General features: G+C 45.7%; 1 protein-coding gene across 1 annotated transcript in view; it reads left to right on the forward strand.

Moving 5' to 3' along the window:
* The first annotated feature begins 4,247 nt into the window (after window positions 1-4,247).
* The window catches only part of TRANK1 (tetratricopeptide repeat and ankyrin repeat containing 1), a 104,236-nt gene continuing 88,178 nt past the window's right edge, over window positions 4,248-20,305 (forward strand). The window contains exons 1-7 of the mRNA XM_058290772.2: window positions 4,248-4,524; window positions 9,093-9,219; window positions 11,579-11,729; window positions 13,728-13,846; window positions 16,789-16,872; window positions 17,097-17,235; window positions 19,628-19,759. Coding sequence (XP_058146755.1) covers window positions 4,394-4,524; window positions 9,093-9,219; window positions 11,579-11,729; window positions 13,728-13,846; window positions 16,789-16,872; window positions 17,097-17,235; window positions 19,628-19,759 — 883 coding nt within the window. The 5' untranslated portion in view covers window positions 4,248-4,393. The remainder of the gene's footprint in view (window positions 4,525-9,092; window positions 9,220-11,578; window positions 11,730-13,727; window positions 13,847-16,788; window positions 16,873-17,096; window positions 17,236-19,627; window positions 19,760-20,305) is intronic.

Genomic DNA, 20,305 nt, shown 5'->3' on the forward strand with positions numbered 1-20,305 from the left:
GACCATGTGGCAGAGGAAAAATGGCGAGAGCAGTGCATAGAGGGCAGGAATGGGTCCAGAGGCAAGAGAGCAGGGCGAGAGTGTTCAGGCCTCGAGGTTTGCTTTATAAACTGTTAATTATTCCACCCCTTTGCTAATGGCAGGGGAGAGTTTCTACCTGTTTGCTGTTTTGATTGATTACTCCACCCATCAATCCCCTAGTGAGGAACCAATGATCAAGTCCCTAGGGAACATCCCTGGCATTTCCTTGCTCCCAGAAGAAGTCTTTGTTCTGGATGGCAGAATCCTGGGGGTGGGATTCCTCCAACAGCCCTCTTGGGGGTTACTGAGGTCCACATGGACTCTCTGTCAGGTTCCAGATCCGTCTATTAAATCCTATCTTACTAGCCTGCTTCGGTGGGCTGGGGCAGGTGGATGAGAAATTGGAAGCTGGGTAGGGATGGCGAGGGATGGGGGCCCTGGCCTTTCTTATTCCAGTTAAACACCTTGGGTGGGGAAGACGTCTTATTTTTCCAGAGGCCTTTTGAAGGATTTTAAGAGAATTTCTTAAGCAGACCCCTACCCTTCTCCTCCCTGCATCTGCACATCTCCCTCTAAGAAAAAGGAAAGCAAAGCAAAGCAAACAAATCAGATTCCCCAGAAAGGGTGCTGACTCTGGATTCTTTCCCCAGGCTGCTTGTGGTTTCCTTCCTGGCCAGAGGAGGAAGGAGGTGGTTTTACGAGTGGCTTTCTGGCCACAGCTTGGAGCTGTCTCCTGCATGTTCCTGCCCCCAGCATTCCACAGTTGATCTTGGATCAATGACTGCTTTGGGGGTCTTTTGAAAGGATTAAAAAACAAAAAACAAAAACCCCAAATCAGAAAAAGTAAACAAATTTGTGTTCAAGAATGCAGGTGGTCCCAGGTAAAAGTAGGAAGGCAAAACCTCCCTCTGCCCACTTCGGCTCCCCCGAAACGTCCCCCCAACAGGCCTAATGCAGTCTTTAAAAAATTTTCCTCAAAATATTACTACCAATTATAGTCCTTATCTTACATTTGGTGTATTTTTCTCCCAACCCATACTATATTTTTAAAAATATATTTTTGTTACAGATATTGTGAACTTGCAAAACAATCATACAGATGTGTAGATTTCCCATATAACCCCACATCCTGGTGGAACATTTGTTACAGATTATGAGATAATATCATCAGCCTATTACCACCAATCATGGTCCATAGCATACATTTGGTATACTTTTTCCATATACCTCCATAATGCAGTTTTTGTTCTCTCTTCCTGTATAGAATTTCATGTTTGTATACGCAACAAGTAATATAAACTATAGCAACCAGGTACTGCTATGTAGACGCCCTGCAAACTTGCTTGTTTCAAAGTCTATTCCATGCATTTATGTTTTTCTTGCTTCTACTTCCTCTGGGTGTCAGCCGGTGACACCTCCCAGCAACTAGACCATAAATTTTACAGGGACACGTAGAGAAACTGACCAAAAGCCAACAATGCAACTATGAAACTTTCAGCTTTTGTACCACCAACAAAATTGAAAGTGCAGGAGACTGAGTATTGCGTTGCAGCCAGTATTACATCTAGTTATTTAATGTTTTTACTATCTTGCTCTTTAGAGAATATTTAGCTCTTAAAGTCAGGTTACCTGGGTTTGAATTCTAGCCCTGCCACTTTCCCTGTGACCATGGCAAGTAGCTTAACAGTTGCCTCAGTTTTCCTATCTGTAAAATGGGACACAATCGTGCATACCTCACAGGGCTTCTTGAAGGAAAACAATGACACAATGATGTAAAGCACATAGTAGGTGTGTAGTACATATTTCATTATCAAGTATTATCATTATGGTAATTATTACCACTTGTATTTGACAATTTCATCTTATAAACGAACTGTACAGTTGTTTTAACAAAAAGAGCCAACTACTGAGCATTGTGTGTTCTAAGGCAGAGGTGTAAATTATTCTGTATAATGACCATGTAACTAACTCTCAATGAATCTTAAGAGGCTACAAGCCTTCTGTATGGTTGGTGATTCCCTGTTCTCCTTTGATATGATTGTACCCCCAAAAGCAGAAGCATAGGTGGGTAAATAAATACATCTGATGTTTGCCCCACATAGCATTATGAGCTCACTGTTGGTTTCTAGAAGAGTATGGAAAAAAATTCTGAGGGAAGAGTTTTTTCTGTATCTGTAAATTTTGTTTTTGTATTCTTCTATTAAACCCTTAAACAGTATCATTTTAATAACATTTATGGCCTGATTATTAAGGAGGTACATTGTAGAGCAATTGGAAGTACAGAAAAGCACAAAATGGAAAATTAAAATCCTGCCTAATCTCAATGCTGTGACTGTTAACATTTTGGCATATTTTCATTGCTTTCTATGTACTTAAGAGTTAATTTGGGATTATCAACCTTTCTATGTAGCCTGTATTTTTCATTTACCAGCTTACTCTATGATTAAATGTTCTTTTACAACATGATTTTTATAATAACTGCATAGTGTTCTACTGTATGGATATTCTATTACTGATTGAAATCCTTGACACATGAGGAAATTTTTTTGCTGTGGTGAACATCCACAAGGCTAAATGTATCCATGTTGTAGTATACACCCCATGGGAGCAGTGTATGGCAGCCCCCAACATTTGGTAAAATTCTCTTAATTATTATATTTTCCAATTATATTATTTTAATTTCTTTTTCTTTGGTAACTAGTAAGGGGGACCTTTTTTGTATCCCCCCCATAGCATTGACTTGTATTCTCTGCTTAGGACTTTTACTCATTTTGGTCAGGGAGCGGTATTTATAAAGAAGTATCTTAACCCTTTGTAAGCTGTTTCAGTGATTTTTCTTGTTGTCTGATTATGGCGGTTTAAAAAGGATGGATCAGACAAATGGTGAACAATATTTGAATGAGAAGCATGTCTTTATTTCCTACATATCGTTTTTTTCCTTTTTTTAATGTTCTTCTCTGTCATCTCTATGTTGATGCAAGTCATGCAGAAGTTTATTTGATGAAAAATGGAGGTGTGAGTTTGTATTGGGACTGTTGTTTGGGAATGGTGTGCCTCATTCTGACACGGCTCTGCCTTTGTAGAGCAGGGCAGTTCAAAAACCCTGTTCCCAGCACGCCGGGATGGATTTAACATCAGCCACCACTTCCAGCTGCTTGAGCCTTCCCCCAAGGCTTGGAATGATAAAAACAATAAGAATTAGTATCTCTCCAAGAGTCGTGTTGGCCCCCAAGGCACCCAGTAGATTTGTGACCGCACGGGTGCATGGCATTTGTGACCCCCGGCTTGTACTCATGCTCAAGACCCTTCCCATCACCTTGCCTTTTTGACTGCCATCCTGGGAGGAGGAGAAGATCCTAAGGGACATCTCTTCTGACCCCTGTCTTTTCCCTTTCTCCTTGGCAGCTGCCTCTGGAAGCTCTCCGAGGCTCCCTGCCCTCCTCCTGGCTTTGCTTTGCCAGACACTTCTCTCCAACTACCCACGCCACGCCTGAGAAGATCAGTAACGCTCACCCTCTCTGGATCTGCTGTTTGAATCATTACACCATCTTTTTTTGAGCACCTATTATGTGCTAGGCCATACATAGGGTTACAAAAATGAATACAACGGGTGAAAGAGGCGAGTGCCCCTTGGGGCCATGGACAAGTAAGCAGGCAGTGGCAATGTCACGTGACAAATACTCGGAGAGGCTTATCTTAAAGTCTTTTAGGGAGGGAGGGGTGCTGGAGAGCCAGTGGCGTGGCCCTGTGCCCCCGCCTTCAGAACTGCACCCCTTCATTCTGCCCCACTGTCCAACACAGCGGAAGGGCCCAAAAGTGAGTTTTGCTTGTACCAATAGGTGATGTGGTGTAGCGGGCGAGAGCAGAACTTGGTCAGCTCTGGAGTCAGGACCAGGGCATTCCTTGGCAGGACCTTAGACAAGTGACTGGCACCTCTTTGAGCCTCAGGTGTCTAAACCAGTGGGGACAACGGCTCCTTGGGAGCGGCAGTGCCAGGTAACTGAGAGGAGAATAATCGTGACACAGAGCAGCAGCCACGTCTCAAAAGCCCCACCTGTCCCTCTCATGGTGTCTGCCGCCTGGAAATGGGGGCTCTCAGTGCCTAGCAGAGAGTTTACACGGAATAAACGGGCCGGCCTGGCCGGCCCTGACGTCAGAGAGGAACCCAGGAAGAAGTAGTCCTGTCAGGCTCTCGGTCTGGTCGCCTGGTGGGTGAGGGGTGATGTCAGGGTTTCTCCTCTGAAGGAGGGTGGAGCCAGGAGGAAGCAGCTGCCTCCCCGTCTCGCAGCAATGCAGATGCCCGAGGACGAGGACAGTTTCCCCGCTGGGGCCCGCCGGCCTGGCAGCCAGCCTCTCCTCGTCTCCTCACAGGATGGACCCGACGGTTTATGCTGAGCTGTTGAAAGAATCTGGCAACCAGGGTTTTAAGCACGGGAACTTCTCTTTGGCCATCAGAAAGTATGATGAAGCCATCCAGATTCTCCAGCAGTTATACCAGTGGGGGTAAGTGCTCGGCTCGTCCCCCCGCTACCCCGGCCTTTTTTTTTTTTCTTTCTGTAGCTGTGTTTACTTCTCATTTCTTACCTTGCTGCCTTGTTTGGGTTGTCTTTCTCCTTTCTCTGCATCAGCTCAGAAACTGAAAGGGGAGTGTTAGCATATTAAGAGAAATAGAAAGTGAAACGATAGGGACTGTTGATAAACCCAGCAGAACTTCCTCTGGTGAAGACATCAGCGCTCCAGGGGAGATCTGAAATTCCCAACTCTCCTGTTGTCATTCATGTCCCAGCCTTGATTATCCATGGGGTTTACCCCCTACCTAGCGGAGCATTCCACCTGGGCAGGGAACTCTTCTCTTCTCCCGACCCTTTAGCTCCCAGTACCTTTATCAATCATTTGGGTCTCTGGACGCCTTTATACCATTAAAAATTATATTCCCAAACACTTTTGTTTATGTGGGTTTTATAGATCTGTACTGTCCATATTAGAACTTAAAACTGAGAAAATGTAAAAATATATATTTACGAATTTGTTTAAAAATATCCACAAACCCATTACATGTTAATATAAGTTAATGCCTGGAAGATAACTGTCTTTTCCCAAATGAAACAACTTAGGGAGCTGAGTGGCGTTGTTTTACATTTTTGTGAATCTCTTTAATGTCTTGTCTCAGTGAAAAACAGCTGGCTCCGCACGTCTGCTTCTGCTTTCCATCTGTTGCCATATCACTATCGTGTAGCTTCTGGAAAACTCCTCCGTACATATATGTGAGAGCACGAAGGTGAAGAAGGCACGTAATATTTTGGTTTTAATTGTTGTATTCGTCTGCTATTGTTGCTGTAACAAATCACCACAAATGCAGGAGCTTAAAAGAACAGTGAGATCTCTTTCGCCCAGCACAAATCAAGGTTTTGCCAGGGCTGGTTCCTTCTGGGGGTTCTGTGGGGAGATTCTGCTTCCCTGCCTTTTTCAGCTTCTACTGGCTGCTTGTTTTCCTTCGTTTGTGGCTCCTTCCTTCTTCAAAGCTCATCACTCTAATCTCTGCTTTGGCCATCGTATCGCTGCCTTTTCTGTAGCAGTGTCACCTTGTGCAGACCTTTTATAATTGCGATTACATCATGTTGGGTCAGGATAATCTCTCAATCACAAACTCCTCAACTTAGTCACATCTGCAAAGTCCCTTTTGCACATAATGTAGCACTCACAGGTCCTGGGGATTAGGATGTGGCCTTTTTGAGGCCGTTGTTCAGCTTACCACAACTGCGAAAATAATCGTCACCTTGCGATTCACGGGAAATGGTCTTGGGACGCCCACGGAAGAACCCAGGTCATACTTTGGGAATGGCTGTAGAGGAGGAGGCAGAGGTTGGCACTTGTGGGGTGTGTGTGCATCAAGTTTATGCTGAGAAACGGCGCCGATCAAACCGCTGAAATCTAGCTCTCCCTCCCACATCCTGCCACCTCGGTGTCTACAGTCCCGTTGAATTTGAGTTGAGTTACTTGGCTTGGGTGTGTGGTTCTGCAGCTCTGCTGCCTCCTGGGTACAGATCAGAACTGCATCAGAGCTGGGCCCAGAGCAGGGCAGGTCAGGATCTGGCCATCGGCTGATGCCATGTCATGTGTGCTCTTACTAGCTGTGTAACCTTGGCCCTGCTAGTCAACCTGTTAAGCCTCAATTTTCTCAACTATGACGACGGATAATAATGGTACTGAAGTTAGAAGGTTTTTTTGTGAGAATATATCTGCCCGTGAGCCAAGATAAGTAAAATGTTTACTGTAGTTCCTGGCATATAATAAATATTATGTGTTTGCTCTTGTTCATATTTTAATTCTATATGTTTGGTCATTTTGGGATTTGTGGAAGGGGATGCAAGGGGGATAAGATGGATCTAGGGGTAGAGGAAAAGAGCCGGGTTGCCAGCTGGGAACTTACTGTACAAGGCTCTTTAGTCCCTGCCCTCCCATTCCAGGTAGGCTCGGTTTTCCCAGGCTGCCCCTGGGATCCTCCGACCCCCCTCCCGCTGTCCTAGGCCATGCTGAATCTTTTAGTTGGACTTTGGGTAAACCCAGCTTTGCCTCCTTGTCCTGCCTAGACCTTAGGACTCAGCTCCAGTGTCTGGGCCCTTGCCATATTCTTTGTGTCCAACACCTGCCTTGGACCCTTGTTCCAGTCATCGAGTCCCAAGGTTCTTGGTGGCTACAGCCTGACCCTGCTGCTCTGTCGTGGAGATCAGTCCCCATTAACGGGGTTCTGCCTGGACCCCATTCCCCTTGCCCATCACCTGCTGCCTGCCTTCCAGCTCTGACCGCTTGGATGTGGATTCAAGTGCTTGCAGCTTGTTGAGAGAGTGCTTTCAGGAGAAGGGGAGTGAGGGAAGCAGGATGGGGCAGGGGAAGGTAACGTGAGCAGAGGTGATGGCGCAACTGGAGTCAGGAGCACTGGAGCAGGAACTGCACGACAGCTTTGCCCTCACTTTGGAGGGAGGGAGCCAATCTTCTGATTCCCACGCCCATCATTCATTGGCTGTGGGCTCTCTGTTCTCGGGGGTTAGTCTTGGTAGTGGGACGTGACTTCTGGGGAGAAGGCAACTCCCAGTAGGCTGAGAGCAGTTCTCTGGAGAATAGGACACCTGGGAGTCCTTAGCTTCCACCAACACTCCCTGCAGCTGGGGGGTGGCTGTAGCAGCCAGGGATGGGGCTGTCATCACAGTGTCTGCTCTGCTTCCCCTTCCTGCTCCCTTGCCAGCCACTCACCACCCGCCTCACCATTTCCTGTGTGCTCCAGGGGCCCTGCTCCTTCACCTGGGGGAAACGGTCAGAGGTGAGAGAAGCAGGGTGCACAAACCATTAGAATAGGAGCAGTAATAGAGGTGACTTGAACTTTTAAAAAAATGTTCATGCCTGGCTGCCTAACCTTACTTTTCTACAGTAATTTGTATTTTTTCCCCCACAATTAAAGCATTAGATAAAAAAGAAATGCTGACCCTGCCTTTTCTCCCCGGCGTGTCTTGAATTCCAGTGACACGCAGGCTTCTATTGCCACGTGGTGGTATATTTCCCCTCTTCCTTCTTCCTCCGGCCTGGTTTCAGCACTCAGCTTGCAGCAGTACTACCCCTAGAGCCAGAGGGACTCCTGCCTGGGCCATGTTCTTTAGAGGTCCCCACTTTGCCCTTCCCACAACAGGCAAGAGTCAGCAGGGCTGGGGGCCTTATCCCCTGGAGCCTTGTCGCTCCTGCGAGTCCACGCCATGGGCACCAGGACTCTGGAGTACCTACTTCCAGGGCCTGTGCGCTCCTCTTGACTGCAGGCTCTTTTTTTTTTTAAGGTTCTGAGGGCCAGGTGTTGAACCTGAGACCTTGTAGGTGGGAAGCCGGTGCTCGACCACTGAGCCCCATCTCCTTCCCTGAGTTAGTTTTTTTGTTTGTTTTGCTTGCTTTTTTTTTTTTTTTCAGGAGGTACGGTTGCTGACCCGGGACTTCCCAGGTGGGAGGTGGGCACTCAACCACTCGAGCCGCATCTGCTCCCTGCACAGCCTATTCTGAAGATGGCCAAGGTCAGAGGTGTGGCCAGACCTTGAAATTGTGCCTCATGGAGTGCAGGATGGAGGCTGAGGTGGACAGGGGAGTGGGAGTGGGCAGGAGTCAGGTCTGGCTCCTTCCTCCCTGACTCAGGTCCTAGGACTCAGTTTCTGAAACTAGCTTTCCAGTTACTATGAAAGTAGGAGGATAGAACGTGTCTCACGGAACCGTGTTTGAGCTTGACTTATGGTCTTCAAATACTTAGGCTAGTGCTGTCTGATGGGACTTTCTGCGATGAGGGAAATGTTCTATGGTATGAAATGTGGCTACTTGAGCATCTGAAACGTGACTAATACCACTGAGGAACTGAAATTTTAACTGTATTTAATTTGAATGGACTTGAATTTAAATGGCTTTGTGTGTTAATGGCTGCTGTGTTAGGTGGTACAGATCAGTCACATGGTACATGGGCCTCCGTTCGTAATCTGGGTCCTGCAAATGTTGGGGTGGTCCTGCCTACGTAACTGAGCAGGGCTTGCCCTCTCCCTCTCTCCTGGGTCTGTGGGAATCAGGTGGCCACGTGTTCTGAAAGGCCAGTAGGCCCTCCCTGTGATGAGCACTGCAGCCATTCTGCACAAGTATGCATGTGGAATGGTTCACGCCAGGTCTGCTAAGGCTCGGTGGGAAGGCCCAGTCTCCCCGTTCTCAGGAACAGTGGCCATTTTATTAGCATGTTTTCTGATGGTCTCTAAAAAACAAAGAGAAAAATCCCTGGAGGTCAGTGGGAGGAGGAGTCAAGGAGTTGAGAGCACTTGTTATTAAAAAGGTGAGAGGGAGCCAAAGAGTTGGATCTGGGGAAGGACAGATTTGTAAATTGCAAATGCTCCAGGCTTCCTAGGGGGCTACTTGGGTCAGCTCTGACAGGCATAACCGGGACATTTATTGCTAAAACCTCTTTGGGATGGCAGCGGCCAACCTCACGGTGGTGACCGTCAATAATTGTATTCTGCGTTGGCAGAGTGATAACTTTACAGACCACTGGTTCTTTTTCACAGGGCTCCCCCGAGGGATCTGGCAGTTCTGCTGTGCAACAAATCCAATGCATTTTTCAGCCTGGGGAAATGGAATGAGGCATTGGCTGCTGCCAAGGAATGTCTCCAGTGGGATCCAACCTACGTGAAGGTACAGTGCCATGGTGCCCTCGAGGCTCCCTTTTTTACAGTGAAAATGCTAGAAGAGCTTCTTCCTTGGCTCTCTTTGCACTTTAGACTGGTGCCCTTAAGGCAGCATCTGCGTTATCTGGAATGAGTAAAAACCAAGTTAGCTGAGCAATGAAATGCATGGGTAGGGGAGAGCAGACCCTGGCCTCTTGTGGATGGAGTGCAGTGGAGCTCACAGTGGAGCTGTGGTGTTGATACGCTAAAACTCATAGTCTGTTTATATTCTTTGCTGTTCATACGTTTCATTTTGGCACAGCTTTATTCCAAAAGCAAGCTGGGTGGATATCATGGCACTGATTCTTAAGAAAGCATTTCTCACGGTAGAAATCAGCCCTTAGGGAGGGAATCAGGTCAATAAAACCCTTCAAGGATGTCAATAAAGATTAATAAGTGATTATTTGATCATTTTTACCTAAAATGCCTGAGTGCCTACTTTGCAAGTTACCGTCACCATTCTTGGTGCCTCCGAGAAAGACAAAAGGAGTGGAAAACACTAGCCTACCCCGTGAGCAATTCACAGTCAAGCATTAGAGGACAAGCATACATGTAAGATCAGAGGAGTTACATTAAATAGCAATTCTGGAGCCATCTGAGACAACCTAACGATTCAAAGCCAAATTAGTGGTGCAGACAATGTAAAGAGAGGCTCCAGAGTAAAGCGGAAAAAGCATAGGCCTTGCTGTCTAGTGCTGTGCTGTGGCTGATTCCAACAGCGTGGACAAGTTACTTTTCTCTCTCTAAGCCTTAATTTTCCCAACTGTAAAATGGGATACCTATAACTTAGAGTAGCTTTGAGGATTCAGGGGCTATCAGGTAAAGCTGTTGGCACTCAGCAGACTGGAGTTTTTGTCATCATCCCCACCATCCCCACCACCATCAAGTGCAGGGAACTCTGACATTGACCCAGATGTCCTCAGTGGTCTACAGTTTGTATATGTGCTTCTGATAGAAACAGACCATAATGGGAAAGGGGTGGAGAGGGATGACCTATATATCACTCCAGCCCTGAAAGATTTAGATATTTTACATTGTAAGTAGACATCGACTCATTAAACTTCTTGTTATAAAGGATGGGTACTCTGGAAGTCGTTGAACAGCTTTGAAAATGAGAATACATTCCTGATGAATTGTTCCCAGAAGGCATTTTAGGATTTTCCCGTTCTCGTGAGGTCTGGGGCAGGGAGGAGATGACATGCCCACTCCCATGGGTGGATGCTGGGGCTGGGCCCCAGGGGCCGAGCGGTCCTGGATGATGCTCCGGGCGTCCTTCTTGAGCGGCCACCCCTGCAGCCGACTCGGTCTGTGCAGCAGCCAGGCCATTCGCCCCCTTCTCACCCAGAGCTCCTGGGTCTTCCCTTTCTTCTCCATCCTTCCCACTACCCTCCTGCCAAAATTAAAGACAGAGTCCGGATCTGACAAAGGCAAAGAAATGGAAGGTTCTGTTTCAGTTTGCCTGTTTGGAAATAAGAGAACATTTCCCGCCCTTTTTCTGATTGTTTTCTGAGGTCTTTAGACTTTCAAATGGAGGTTAAAGCAAACCTATAAATTATCAGAGATTTGGTGCTGAGTGGAATTTTTACCTGCTTGCTTTTTATCAGCCGAATTGGTGTACACCTTCTTTATCTTAGACAGAAAATTGTTTTGGTAGACTCGATGCTGATTCAGATGATCAAAGTGGTTAAGGAACTATTTTAATCCTACTTGAGAGTCCTGTACTTGGTATATAGGCAAAAGTAGACCATTTTTCTCTATTAATCATTATAATTTTATATTATCCTCCCTTTAAATAAATAAAAATTCATTTGCTCCTCGTATATATTGCCTATAGCGTGGAACTCAGTAAATCTCAATGTTGTCCTTACAATTTTTTCCTCTATATCCAGGAGAAATTGAATTTACTCTGATTGAAAGGAGCAGGAAACAACTTCTGTGTTTACATGTCCATCTCATACTTTTTCAAACACTGTAGTCATAGGATTTTTCATTCTTTTGTCCTTGCCCAGGCTGTGAGCTGAGGGATAATTAAGTAAAACCACACATGAAATTGGAACCAGACTCACTTCCTTCTCTGTGTAGATACTGTATAAACCAAGGATTTGAAAGTGATTATTTTCTTGGCAGCTAAAAATTAGCAGGAAAAATGTGACACAAAATATAAAGTGGGAGTCCAATATGCAGTGCTTGTTAGAAATCAGTGTTTACACAGACATGAGACTTCTAGAGTCAGATTTTCCTGTCTCATCAATCTTGCCTTTTCTTTCAGCAGCAGATTAGAAAGGATGGGGCGTGTTATAGCTTTGTTTTCTTTTTTCTCGTTCCAGGGGTACTACCGAGCTGGTTATTCCTTGCTGCATTTGCTCCAGCCCTATGAAGCTGCTCACATGTTTTTTGAGGGTCTGCGACTTCTGCAGGGTAACCAAGAACAATCACAGTCTTCTGATTTTCTTGTTGGAGTCTTCACCACTATGGGCAGTAAGTCGGAACAGGGGGGACCTTTTTTTTTCCTTTTAAAATCCTTATTTTATTTGAGTGGCCTACTGTGGGACTTAGGTTTTTGGGGAGATCATTTCAGGATGTTTCTTTGTGGCTGATTTATGTAATTTGAGTAAGACCAGTTTGCATATGAGAAAGCAGTTTGGATGATTTGGTGCCTCATGCGTTTGTAAAAACAACTAAGTCCCTTTATATAAATGATTTAAAACTTTCCCAATATTGTTTCAGACCCCTTGAGTTTTCCATCTTGCTATTCGTAGAGATTTCTCTATTTATAGGTCTCGCTTTTTGTGATTTTTGTGTGTATTCTTCTAATCCGTTGGGAAAATAATCTTGTTTGCAGAAAAATTACCTGGAAGGGCTGACAGCAGGTTCTATGAGAAATGATAATGGGCTGTGATGCTCGTTGCCCAGTGAAGCTGTTCAACAGAGGACCACTCACTCAGGGGCTTCTTGCATCGCTATATTAGATTATTCCTCTAATGAGCTAGCCCATGAGATGACTTTGTCAGTGGTCTGGGTTAGACAAAACTGGAAAACATTATATAATGTACTCTTTGTCAATGACAAAAGAGTTCTTTCTCTGGTTATCTTAGTTCAGTCTAACATCTGCCAATAACCAGGCCCTTGTTCACAAATACTGCTTGATCAAATTTAAGATTGCCCTGATGTCAGCTGTACCATTGATTTATGTTCCACCAGTGAGAGACCACCTCGATAGTCAGACATGCCCTGATTAGCATGTGAAAAGCGGCACATGTTGGAATTGTGGAAAAAGTGGTCTTCGGCTTTCAGAAGTGGGGAACTCACTGCTGACAGCAGATTCAATTTCATAGGAAAGCAACTCCTGTGGTCTGTGGGTGGAATCCTACAGATTTTGACAAGTTTCACATGGAGAGGGGGTGAGAGTAATAGCAGGCAATGGGAAGAGACAGAAGTCGAAGCTCTCCTCAAAAGATGCTGGTGAGCCACAGCTCTCCAGTCACCCTTTTGCCGACACTCCTGATGCCAGCCTCCTTTTCCTCTTAACCCACAGGCTTGGCCCATTCCCTGCACTTCTTCACTGTCTTCTCTGTATCTTCTAAGAGTCGCTGTTCCGTCAGGGGCCAGGCTGTAGTTCTGGGAATTCCAAACAACTCTTTCTTTGTGACTGCCCCTCTAAGATAACTGGGTCTGCACCCTTACTAAGAGGGGGCAGTTGATAGGATTCTCGGGGCAGTGCATTTGATACTTTTCTAACAAAGTATCCTTATTTTGAGGGTTAATGTATATCTATGGCCCAATTTCTAAATTTTCAAAAACATATTCATGGAAATTTTGCTTCCTTTTCTATAATGTAGTTTTGTTTGGATACTTATTTATATGGAAGTTGATAACCTTGTAAGAGGTACCATGTTGCTCTTGACAGCTGGCCCATCCCCTTGGATGTTCTTGTCCATGATTTTGAGAAATGTGGTTGATGGGCCACTGGATTAGAAGAATGCATATTGAAGAAAAGAGTTGGTAGATCTGGGTTTGAGTTTTGATTGTGTCATGAATTAGCTATATGACATGCCTTAAAACCTCTTCTCATCCATCAGGTGACAGTGTTTCTCACATCTTCCTTAAAAGGAGTTTCAGAACTTCTCTTCAGTTTCTATTTCCTTCTCTGTAAACGGGATAGTAGGCCCCACCTTACTGGTTTGTTTGAGGGGTCAAATACACAAAATGCATCCCTGTGCTTAGCAAATAGAAAAGCTATGCAAATATTAGCTGACGGTATGCTGCCGAACTTTTAGGAGATGGATTGTATGGCTGAACTTAAAATGATTGCCACTTCAGTCAATTCTGTAGGACTTTTTACTTTAAAAATGTCTCCCTTTCTGGTATCTTTATTTTACCATTCATTGGTGTGTGGTCTTAACTGGAAGATCTTTTTCCATATGTTTATAGACTTTCCCCAAGTTCAAATTTCTAAACAATGAAACTGTCTTTCAGGTGACCCCACTGTTTTGCAAAGTTTCTTGCCCTCCTTTGATCATCTTTTCACTACTGGATTCTCAGCAGAGATGTGGCAGTCTGTAATAGAAAAGTTGGCAAAGAAAGGATTATGGCACGTAAGTAAAGGGTGATGGCTATGTTGTGGGGAATGTACATTCTTGATGAAATGAATTCGGTCTGTTGACACTGGGGAAATGTAATTTACCATTCATTTTTCTTGGTGCCAGAATAACTTTTTAACTGGACCATCATTAAATATGGAAAGTCATTGAAATATATGAATTATCGAATTGCCTGTTTTTTTTTAAGATAGGAAAATTAGTTTGTCAGTCTCACTCCTTGCTCTGTGTTTGTGTTGTCATCAAAGAAATGTAGTCCAGATGCTAATGTTAATGTGGAATGAGGAAAAGAAACAGTTGCATGTACATTTTCACAATCATTTTTGCACTACCTTAGCTGGTGCGGACTCTGATGATGTTCCTGTGCTGCTTAGAGGGCTTCTGTGGGGACAGCTATGTTAGGCAGGAAGACTTGAACCCAGGGCCAAGAATCCACAGAGTGGAGGGGCAGATGGACAGTGTGACATTCACAGATATCTCCTAGGATCCTAGTCCTCCACTGACTATTTTGGAACCTCATTTCCTCATTTGTAAGTTGCAGGTTATAATTCTCTCTCAGGGTTTTGGCGAGGACTAGAAATGATGAATTGAGAACACCTAGTGTAATATCAGCTAATGCTTATGGAAGGCTTGCAACGTGGCAGGCAGTGAGCTAAGGAGTTTTATAGTGCCTGGCATATGTTAAGTGTCCAGTGACTAGAAGTTGTTGATGATGGGCTCGAAGTGCTCATGAGAGTGCCCTGGCTGAGGATGGGAATTTGCCTGGTAGGACATGCTGGGCCATCTAAAGCTTGGCAGATCAGAAAAGTCACCAAAAGCAAGGAGAGCCCATAAGGGCTCCAGTCCAGGCAGGCTAAATGGCTTTAGAATAGACAGTTCTTAACTTTTGGGGAAGGTTTTAGATTCCACTGAAAATTGAAATGAAATCTATGGGATGCCCTCTGCATGCACAGACAATTATGCAGATAGTTTCAGGAGGTCCAAGGGGAACCCTCCAAAGTCCTGCCAGTGGCTTCTGGAAGCTTACCCCAAATTAAAGAGGTCCAGGGAGGGCAGGCAGCAAGGACAAGGGAAAAAGACTGGACACTTGGGGAACCCGGAGTCAGGGCCCTCTTAAAAGAAGGGCCAGGATTTTCTCTCTCTGGATGAGTTGGCTGGACCAAGTGATCTATAAAAATCTTTCCTGCTTTATTTGAAAAAAACCAAAAAACAAGTTCTGAAATTCTTTGATTCCAAGTGCTAGGGTGAATCTGTGAGTAGAAAGCTTCAGGCCTCATTAGAAGGAATGTAGTTCAATTTACAGGGCTCAGAAAAGAGCCCCTTATGTCTCCTATTCCCAGTGTGGGGTAGAGGTGACTGGAGCCCTGCAGCCTAAGTGGAAAGTGAGATAGTGGGAGTGTATTAGTCAGAGTTCTCTAGAGAAACAGAATCAACAAGACATATCTGTCAATAGTATGCGATTGTATGAGTCTCTCACGCAGCCATGGAGATGCACAAGTCCAGGTTCTGCAGGCAGGCTGCAACCAGGGGCTGCAAGGAAAGCCCAAAGGAAAGTTCTTGACGAGTTCCGGGAGATGTTGGCTGTCCAAAGACGAGTTGGGAAATTCTCTCTCAATGCTGGAACCACTTCCCCTTTTAAGGCATTTAACTGATTGGGTTAAGCATCACTCATTGCCGATGGAAATCTCCCTGACTGATGTAATTACAACCAGCTATCTATGATTCACCACTGCAATAAAGTCAATGGCGACTCAAGTCCATCAATGCCCTTGTAGTACAGTTAGCCCAGTGCTTGCTTGACCAAACCTCTGGGCAGAATTCCCTGGCCAAGTTGACACAATAACCTAACCATCACAGCTCCTAAGAGATTAGGCCCCACGGCAGCCAAGGGAATGCGCAGGAATCCAGGCCAAGTGGTGGGGCCGGCATCCCGCCAGCATTGGGACCCAGGTCATTCCTAAACACTTGAGATAGAGGCATCGTCACATAAGATCCTGTAAGAATCCCAAACGTGACATCTGGGGTGGAGGATAGAGCAGTGGGGCTTGATTAGGATAAGCAGTTAAGAGTAAGTGTTACGTTCAAAGAGACTGGAAGCAAGAAGTGGCCGTTGGATAGTCCCTGTGGTCCCAGGTCCCCACTGGCAAGAGCATGCCTGAGGGAGGTTGGAGCTGAGACTGCTCCTGGCCCCGTGACGGCCGTGACTGGGCCTCCAGTCAGGATTAGTGCAGAGGCTGGAATTTGTAGTCCTGTTGGCATACCTAGGCGATGCCAACAGAGGCCTCTCAGGCTGTGCTTATTATCTGTGTGACCTCGGAAAGATTGCATAACCTCTCTGAGCTTCAGTTTCTTCAGTGACTTTAGAAGGGCCAGTGGCTTAATAACTGGCTCTCTGATTAAAAAAAAAGTCCTGATTTGTAACATTTGCCAAATTCCGTGGTACAGATACTCTCGCCATGGCCAGTTTCAGGCTCCTAACATGATGTTGGAGTGGGGAAGAGAAGCACATAGTCGTTTCTCACCACTGGCTAGAGTCTAACAGGCCCCAAATAGTTGGGGCTTATGGAACACTGATGTATTAAAGGATTGTTTGGGATATTTTTAAAGGCATCGAGTCCTTTGCTTGCTAAGCTTTCAGACCTTTTTACTGCATTTACTATGACTTTCCAGAATGTTGCTTGACGTCAGCCGCTCCTGTCCTTCGTCTTTGAGAAAGAGCAGTGAGAGCTTAACCCTCTGGAAAACAGGAAGTTGGTTAGAAAAAGAGGCTTGGCCATGGCTCAGGCTGTAAAACTTGTCATGTAGCTTTAAAAAAAAAAGAGACAAGGCTAGAGATTTTTAATTTTGCTTGGTTTTTAGCCTTAACATAACTTTTATTCTGATAACCTATGTGGAAAACATTCTCACCCCAACTTTTTCTGTTTCTCCCATCCCATCAGTCATTTCTACTGCTGTCAGTGAGAAAAGACCGACTACCTGGGAATATTCATGTCCCAGAGTTATCACTGAAAAGTCTGTTTGAGGTAAGGTGGCCTCTTGTTTCACATGGTGTCACTGAGGCATCTTCTGCCTTGTCTTTGGGGCCTTCCCATTTAGCTGCCTCACCACAACTTTCCAACTTTCTCATTTCTACTGTTGCCACAGCTATGCCATGTTTTAATGATTCTAAACTTTATGGGGGACCAAGTTTGAAGTCTCATATTGATGTTGGGACTTCCATGATTTTTCTAATTTCTTTTCCCCCCAGAAATATGTCTTCATTGGACTTTATGAGAAGATGGAACAGGTCCCCAAGTTAGTCGAGTGGCTCATCTCCATCGGCGCAAATATTGAGAGTATCGGACCGTACCCTCTCCATGCCCTCATGCGACTCTGCATCCAAGCACGTGAGTGTTCTCCCAGTTACACACCCACCAGCCTGTCCCTCCCGCATTGGGGAACTCTGCTGAAACCAGAATTGAGCTGCTTGAATGTTTTAAAGACAGGAAACAGGGAAACAGCATCACATTCTTTCTCCTGGGACGTAATAGCTAAAGGAGACCCATGTTGGAAGGATTCCATGTTCCTAGACAGATCCTGGCAGGAGACTGGAGCCCTGGGACCCAAGCACAGACCTTTGACAGGCAGCGGCTGCTGGGCAGAGCTCCCAGGGAGCTGTGGCGTTTCCTCCTGCTGGCAAAAGGCAGCTTTGGTTCTTTTCCCGGTTCATTTTCTCTCTGGCTCAGAGGGCCAGTGGCTGTGCTCTGTGATTATAACTGGGGGAATCCCAAGGAAGCACAGGCCGTTACTCCTTTTTGGCTGTGGTTCTTTTAAAGGACTGCTCTCTTCATAAAACCTTTTCTTTAAGGCTTCACCACCTGGCTATAGGATTTAAATATCTTTATTTTATCATTAACACATACACATACATATACTTTAGATAGAAGGCTGTTTTTCTTTTCCAAGCATATGTGACATTACTGCTGGACATCCATTTAAAAAAAAATAATAAACTTTATTATATTTTTATTATATTACAGAAAAGTTACATCAAAAGTATAAGGGATTCCCATATACCTTATCCCCTCTACTTCCACATGTTTCCCTGTTAATAAATCTTACAATTGCATGGTGCATTTGTTACAGTTGATGAGTAAATATTGATGCATTGCTACTAACCAAGGTGTACAGTTTACCTTATGGTGTACACTTAATTCCAATGTCCTAAAAATGCCCTATGTCCAACCTATTATTCTCTCCCTCTTCCCTCAGAACCTCTGTCTTTATAACAGTGTTACATGTTCGTCCATTTCTACAATATTAATAAATTTACTTTGTCCATGGTTGCATTCTACCCTTACGTTTGTTCATTCCTTGGCCTTGAGGATTTGGGGATGGTGATGCCCCCTCTGCCTCAGATTGAGAGGGGGCTTAGATCCCATGGGGCAGATGAATGGGACTCTTTTGCTTTTTTTGGGATGAAAGTTGTCTGTCATCATTTTGTTAGTTGTACTGGGCGAGTCTGATGAACTGGAAAGTAGGTGAAGCAACTCTGCTGAGGTTCAGGGCTTAACTGGCACATGAACAGATTTAAATCTCTGAGACATATATTTAATAGGTATAGTGCTAACTTTAGGCTCAAATACAGGGGTAGAAGAATCATGTGTAAGGAAATTATAAATGAGACTAACCCTGTTACATTGGGGAAATAGGTTGTTGGACATTCTGTTTTAGAGCTGGAATTGGCCGAGCTCTTGTCCGGTCTCCGTGCTCTAGGCTGTGTCATCTTCCCAGGAGGTTTCAGGACAGGGGAAGGGTGGCCAGAGCCTTGGGGCCTTGGTCCCTCATCTTTGCTTTAGCCAAATCTGCCCTGCTCTTATCTATTTCATCTACTGGGGAGTCCATATGAAAGTCTATTCTCCCAAAGGGGTTGGTAGACAAAACATTTAAAAATAAAGTCTGGTTGAAAGCAATTTAACCCAGATTTCCCAGTTTCATATGAGGAACCTGAGACCCACTGTGTCTGCTCTTGCGGTTTTAGCTCTTGTGGTTACAGGTAAGATCACATCTTCAAGTTTATCCCTGATTAGTTTGTCAGAGGAAATCTCTGATACTGTCACACACGGAGTCCAGAGCATTTGCAGAAGTGTGCGACTTTCCTCAATCTCAGGAGCCTAGAAAAGAACTTACAGTGTATGCCCCATCAACAGAGATGCGGTTCCCTTCACCGCCAGCACCCTCACCACCCAGGGCCAAGAGCGTTAGCTGCACACCACTCACCACTGCCCACGTCTCCAGAGCATTGCTCTTTGCCCACAGGCACCACTTTCCAGGGAGGCAACTCCACCAGCTCCACCTCCCTCTGTGGGGACGTTCTGTAGCTCCTGACTGATGGACACCGGGTACAAAAAGCCAACCTCTTGCCTCAATGTGAGACCGACTCTGTGGTGCGGTTCCTGCTCCAGAGCTCCTGTGGAATCAGGCCGCAGCAGACTCCAGCGGAGATGGCCTCCTTGCTTTGCTACTGTTTCTCTCACTCTCTTTCTCCTGAGAGCTCCCGACTTCAGCAAATCATAGCCACAGGAATTCCCCCCATCCTAACCTGACTGAATAACTTTCTATAATTCGTACTTTCAGTTTTCCAGCCAGCCTGTGTCTCCTCACACCTGTTTCTCATGAGTGGAAAAGTGTGGCAGAGCCCAAGTTTGCTTCCGAATTTCGCGTGGTACCTTTGATTGGCTTTACTGATTTTTCTGTGTGTAGAAAATAACATCTGTCCCTCGTTTTTGTTCCCTACAGGGGAAAACCATCTTTTTAGGTGGCTAATGGATTACAAGCCTGAGTGGAAAGGCCGCATCAACCAGAAGGATGGGGACGGCTGCACGGTGCTCCACGTGGTCGCTGCCCACTCCCCGGGGTACCTCACCAAGCGTAAGTGCCGACGCCGGGCCCGCGCCCTGCGTGAGGAGGGCTGTGTGGGTTCAGGCCTTCTAACTCCAGCACCACTGAAATAGTCCATCCTGTGACAGGCTCCATTCCACACAATCGGGAGAGTAACCCGCGTGTAGAAGGGAAGTGAGGGCAGAGAAGGAAGGAAGGCTAGGCTCCCCGTCAGCTTTGAGCATCTCCTGTGGGGTTGAAGGACTCAAGGACCCGGGCTGCCCCCTGCGTCTGTGCCCTGCCTCCTTGCTCGGTTCCTAAGTGCTGTATTCCATGCCAGCTCTTGTGCTGGACACAGGCACCAGGCGTGGGCCTGCCACCACCACACTGGGAATCAAATGCAGGAGTCCTGCCCTCCGTCCCTCTGGGCCACCGTCCTACCTGAGGGAGGCAGGGCTCTCCACACGGACAGACGTCCTGAGCCTCTGCCTCAAGGCCAGGCTTCCTCCCTCCCAGCCCTCTGAGGTCACTCGATTTTCTTGAAACCCACATGCTCCTCAGACTTTACGTTCTGTTTGGGATGGAGACAAACACATG

The sequence above is a fragment of the Dasypus novemcinctus genome, chromosome 31 (genome assembly GCF_030445035.2).
Source record: "Dasypus novemcinctus isolate mDasNov1 chromosome 31, mDasNov1.1.hap2, whole genome shotgun sequence".
Taxonomy (NCBI): Eukaryota; Metazoa; Chordata; class Mammalia; order Cingulata; family Dasypodidae; genus Dasypus; species Dasypus novemcinctus.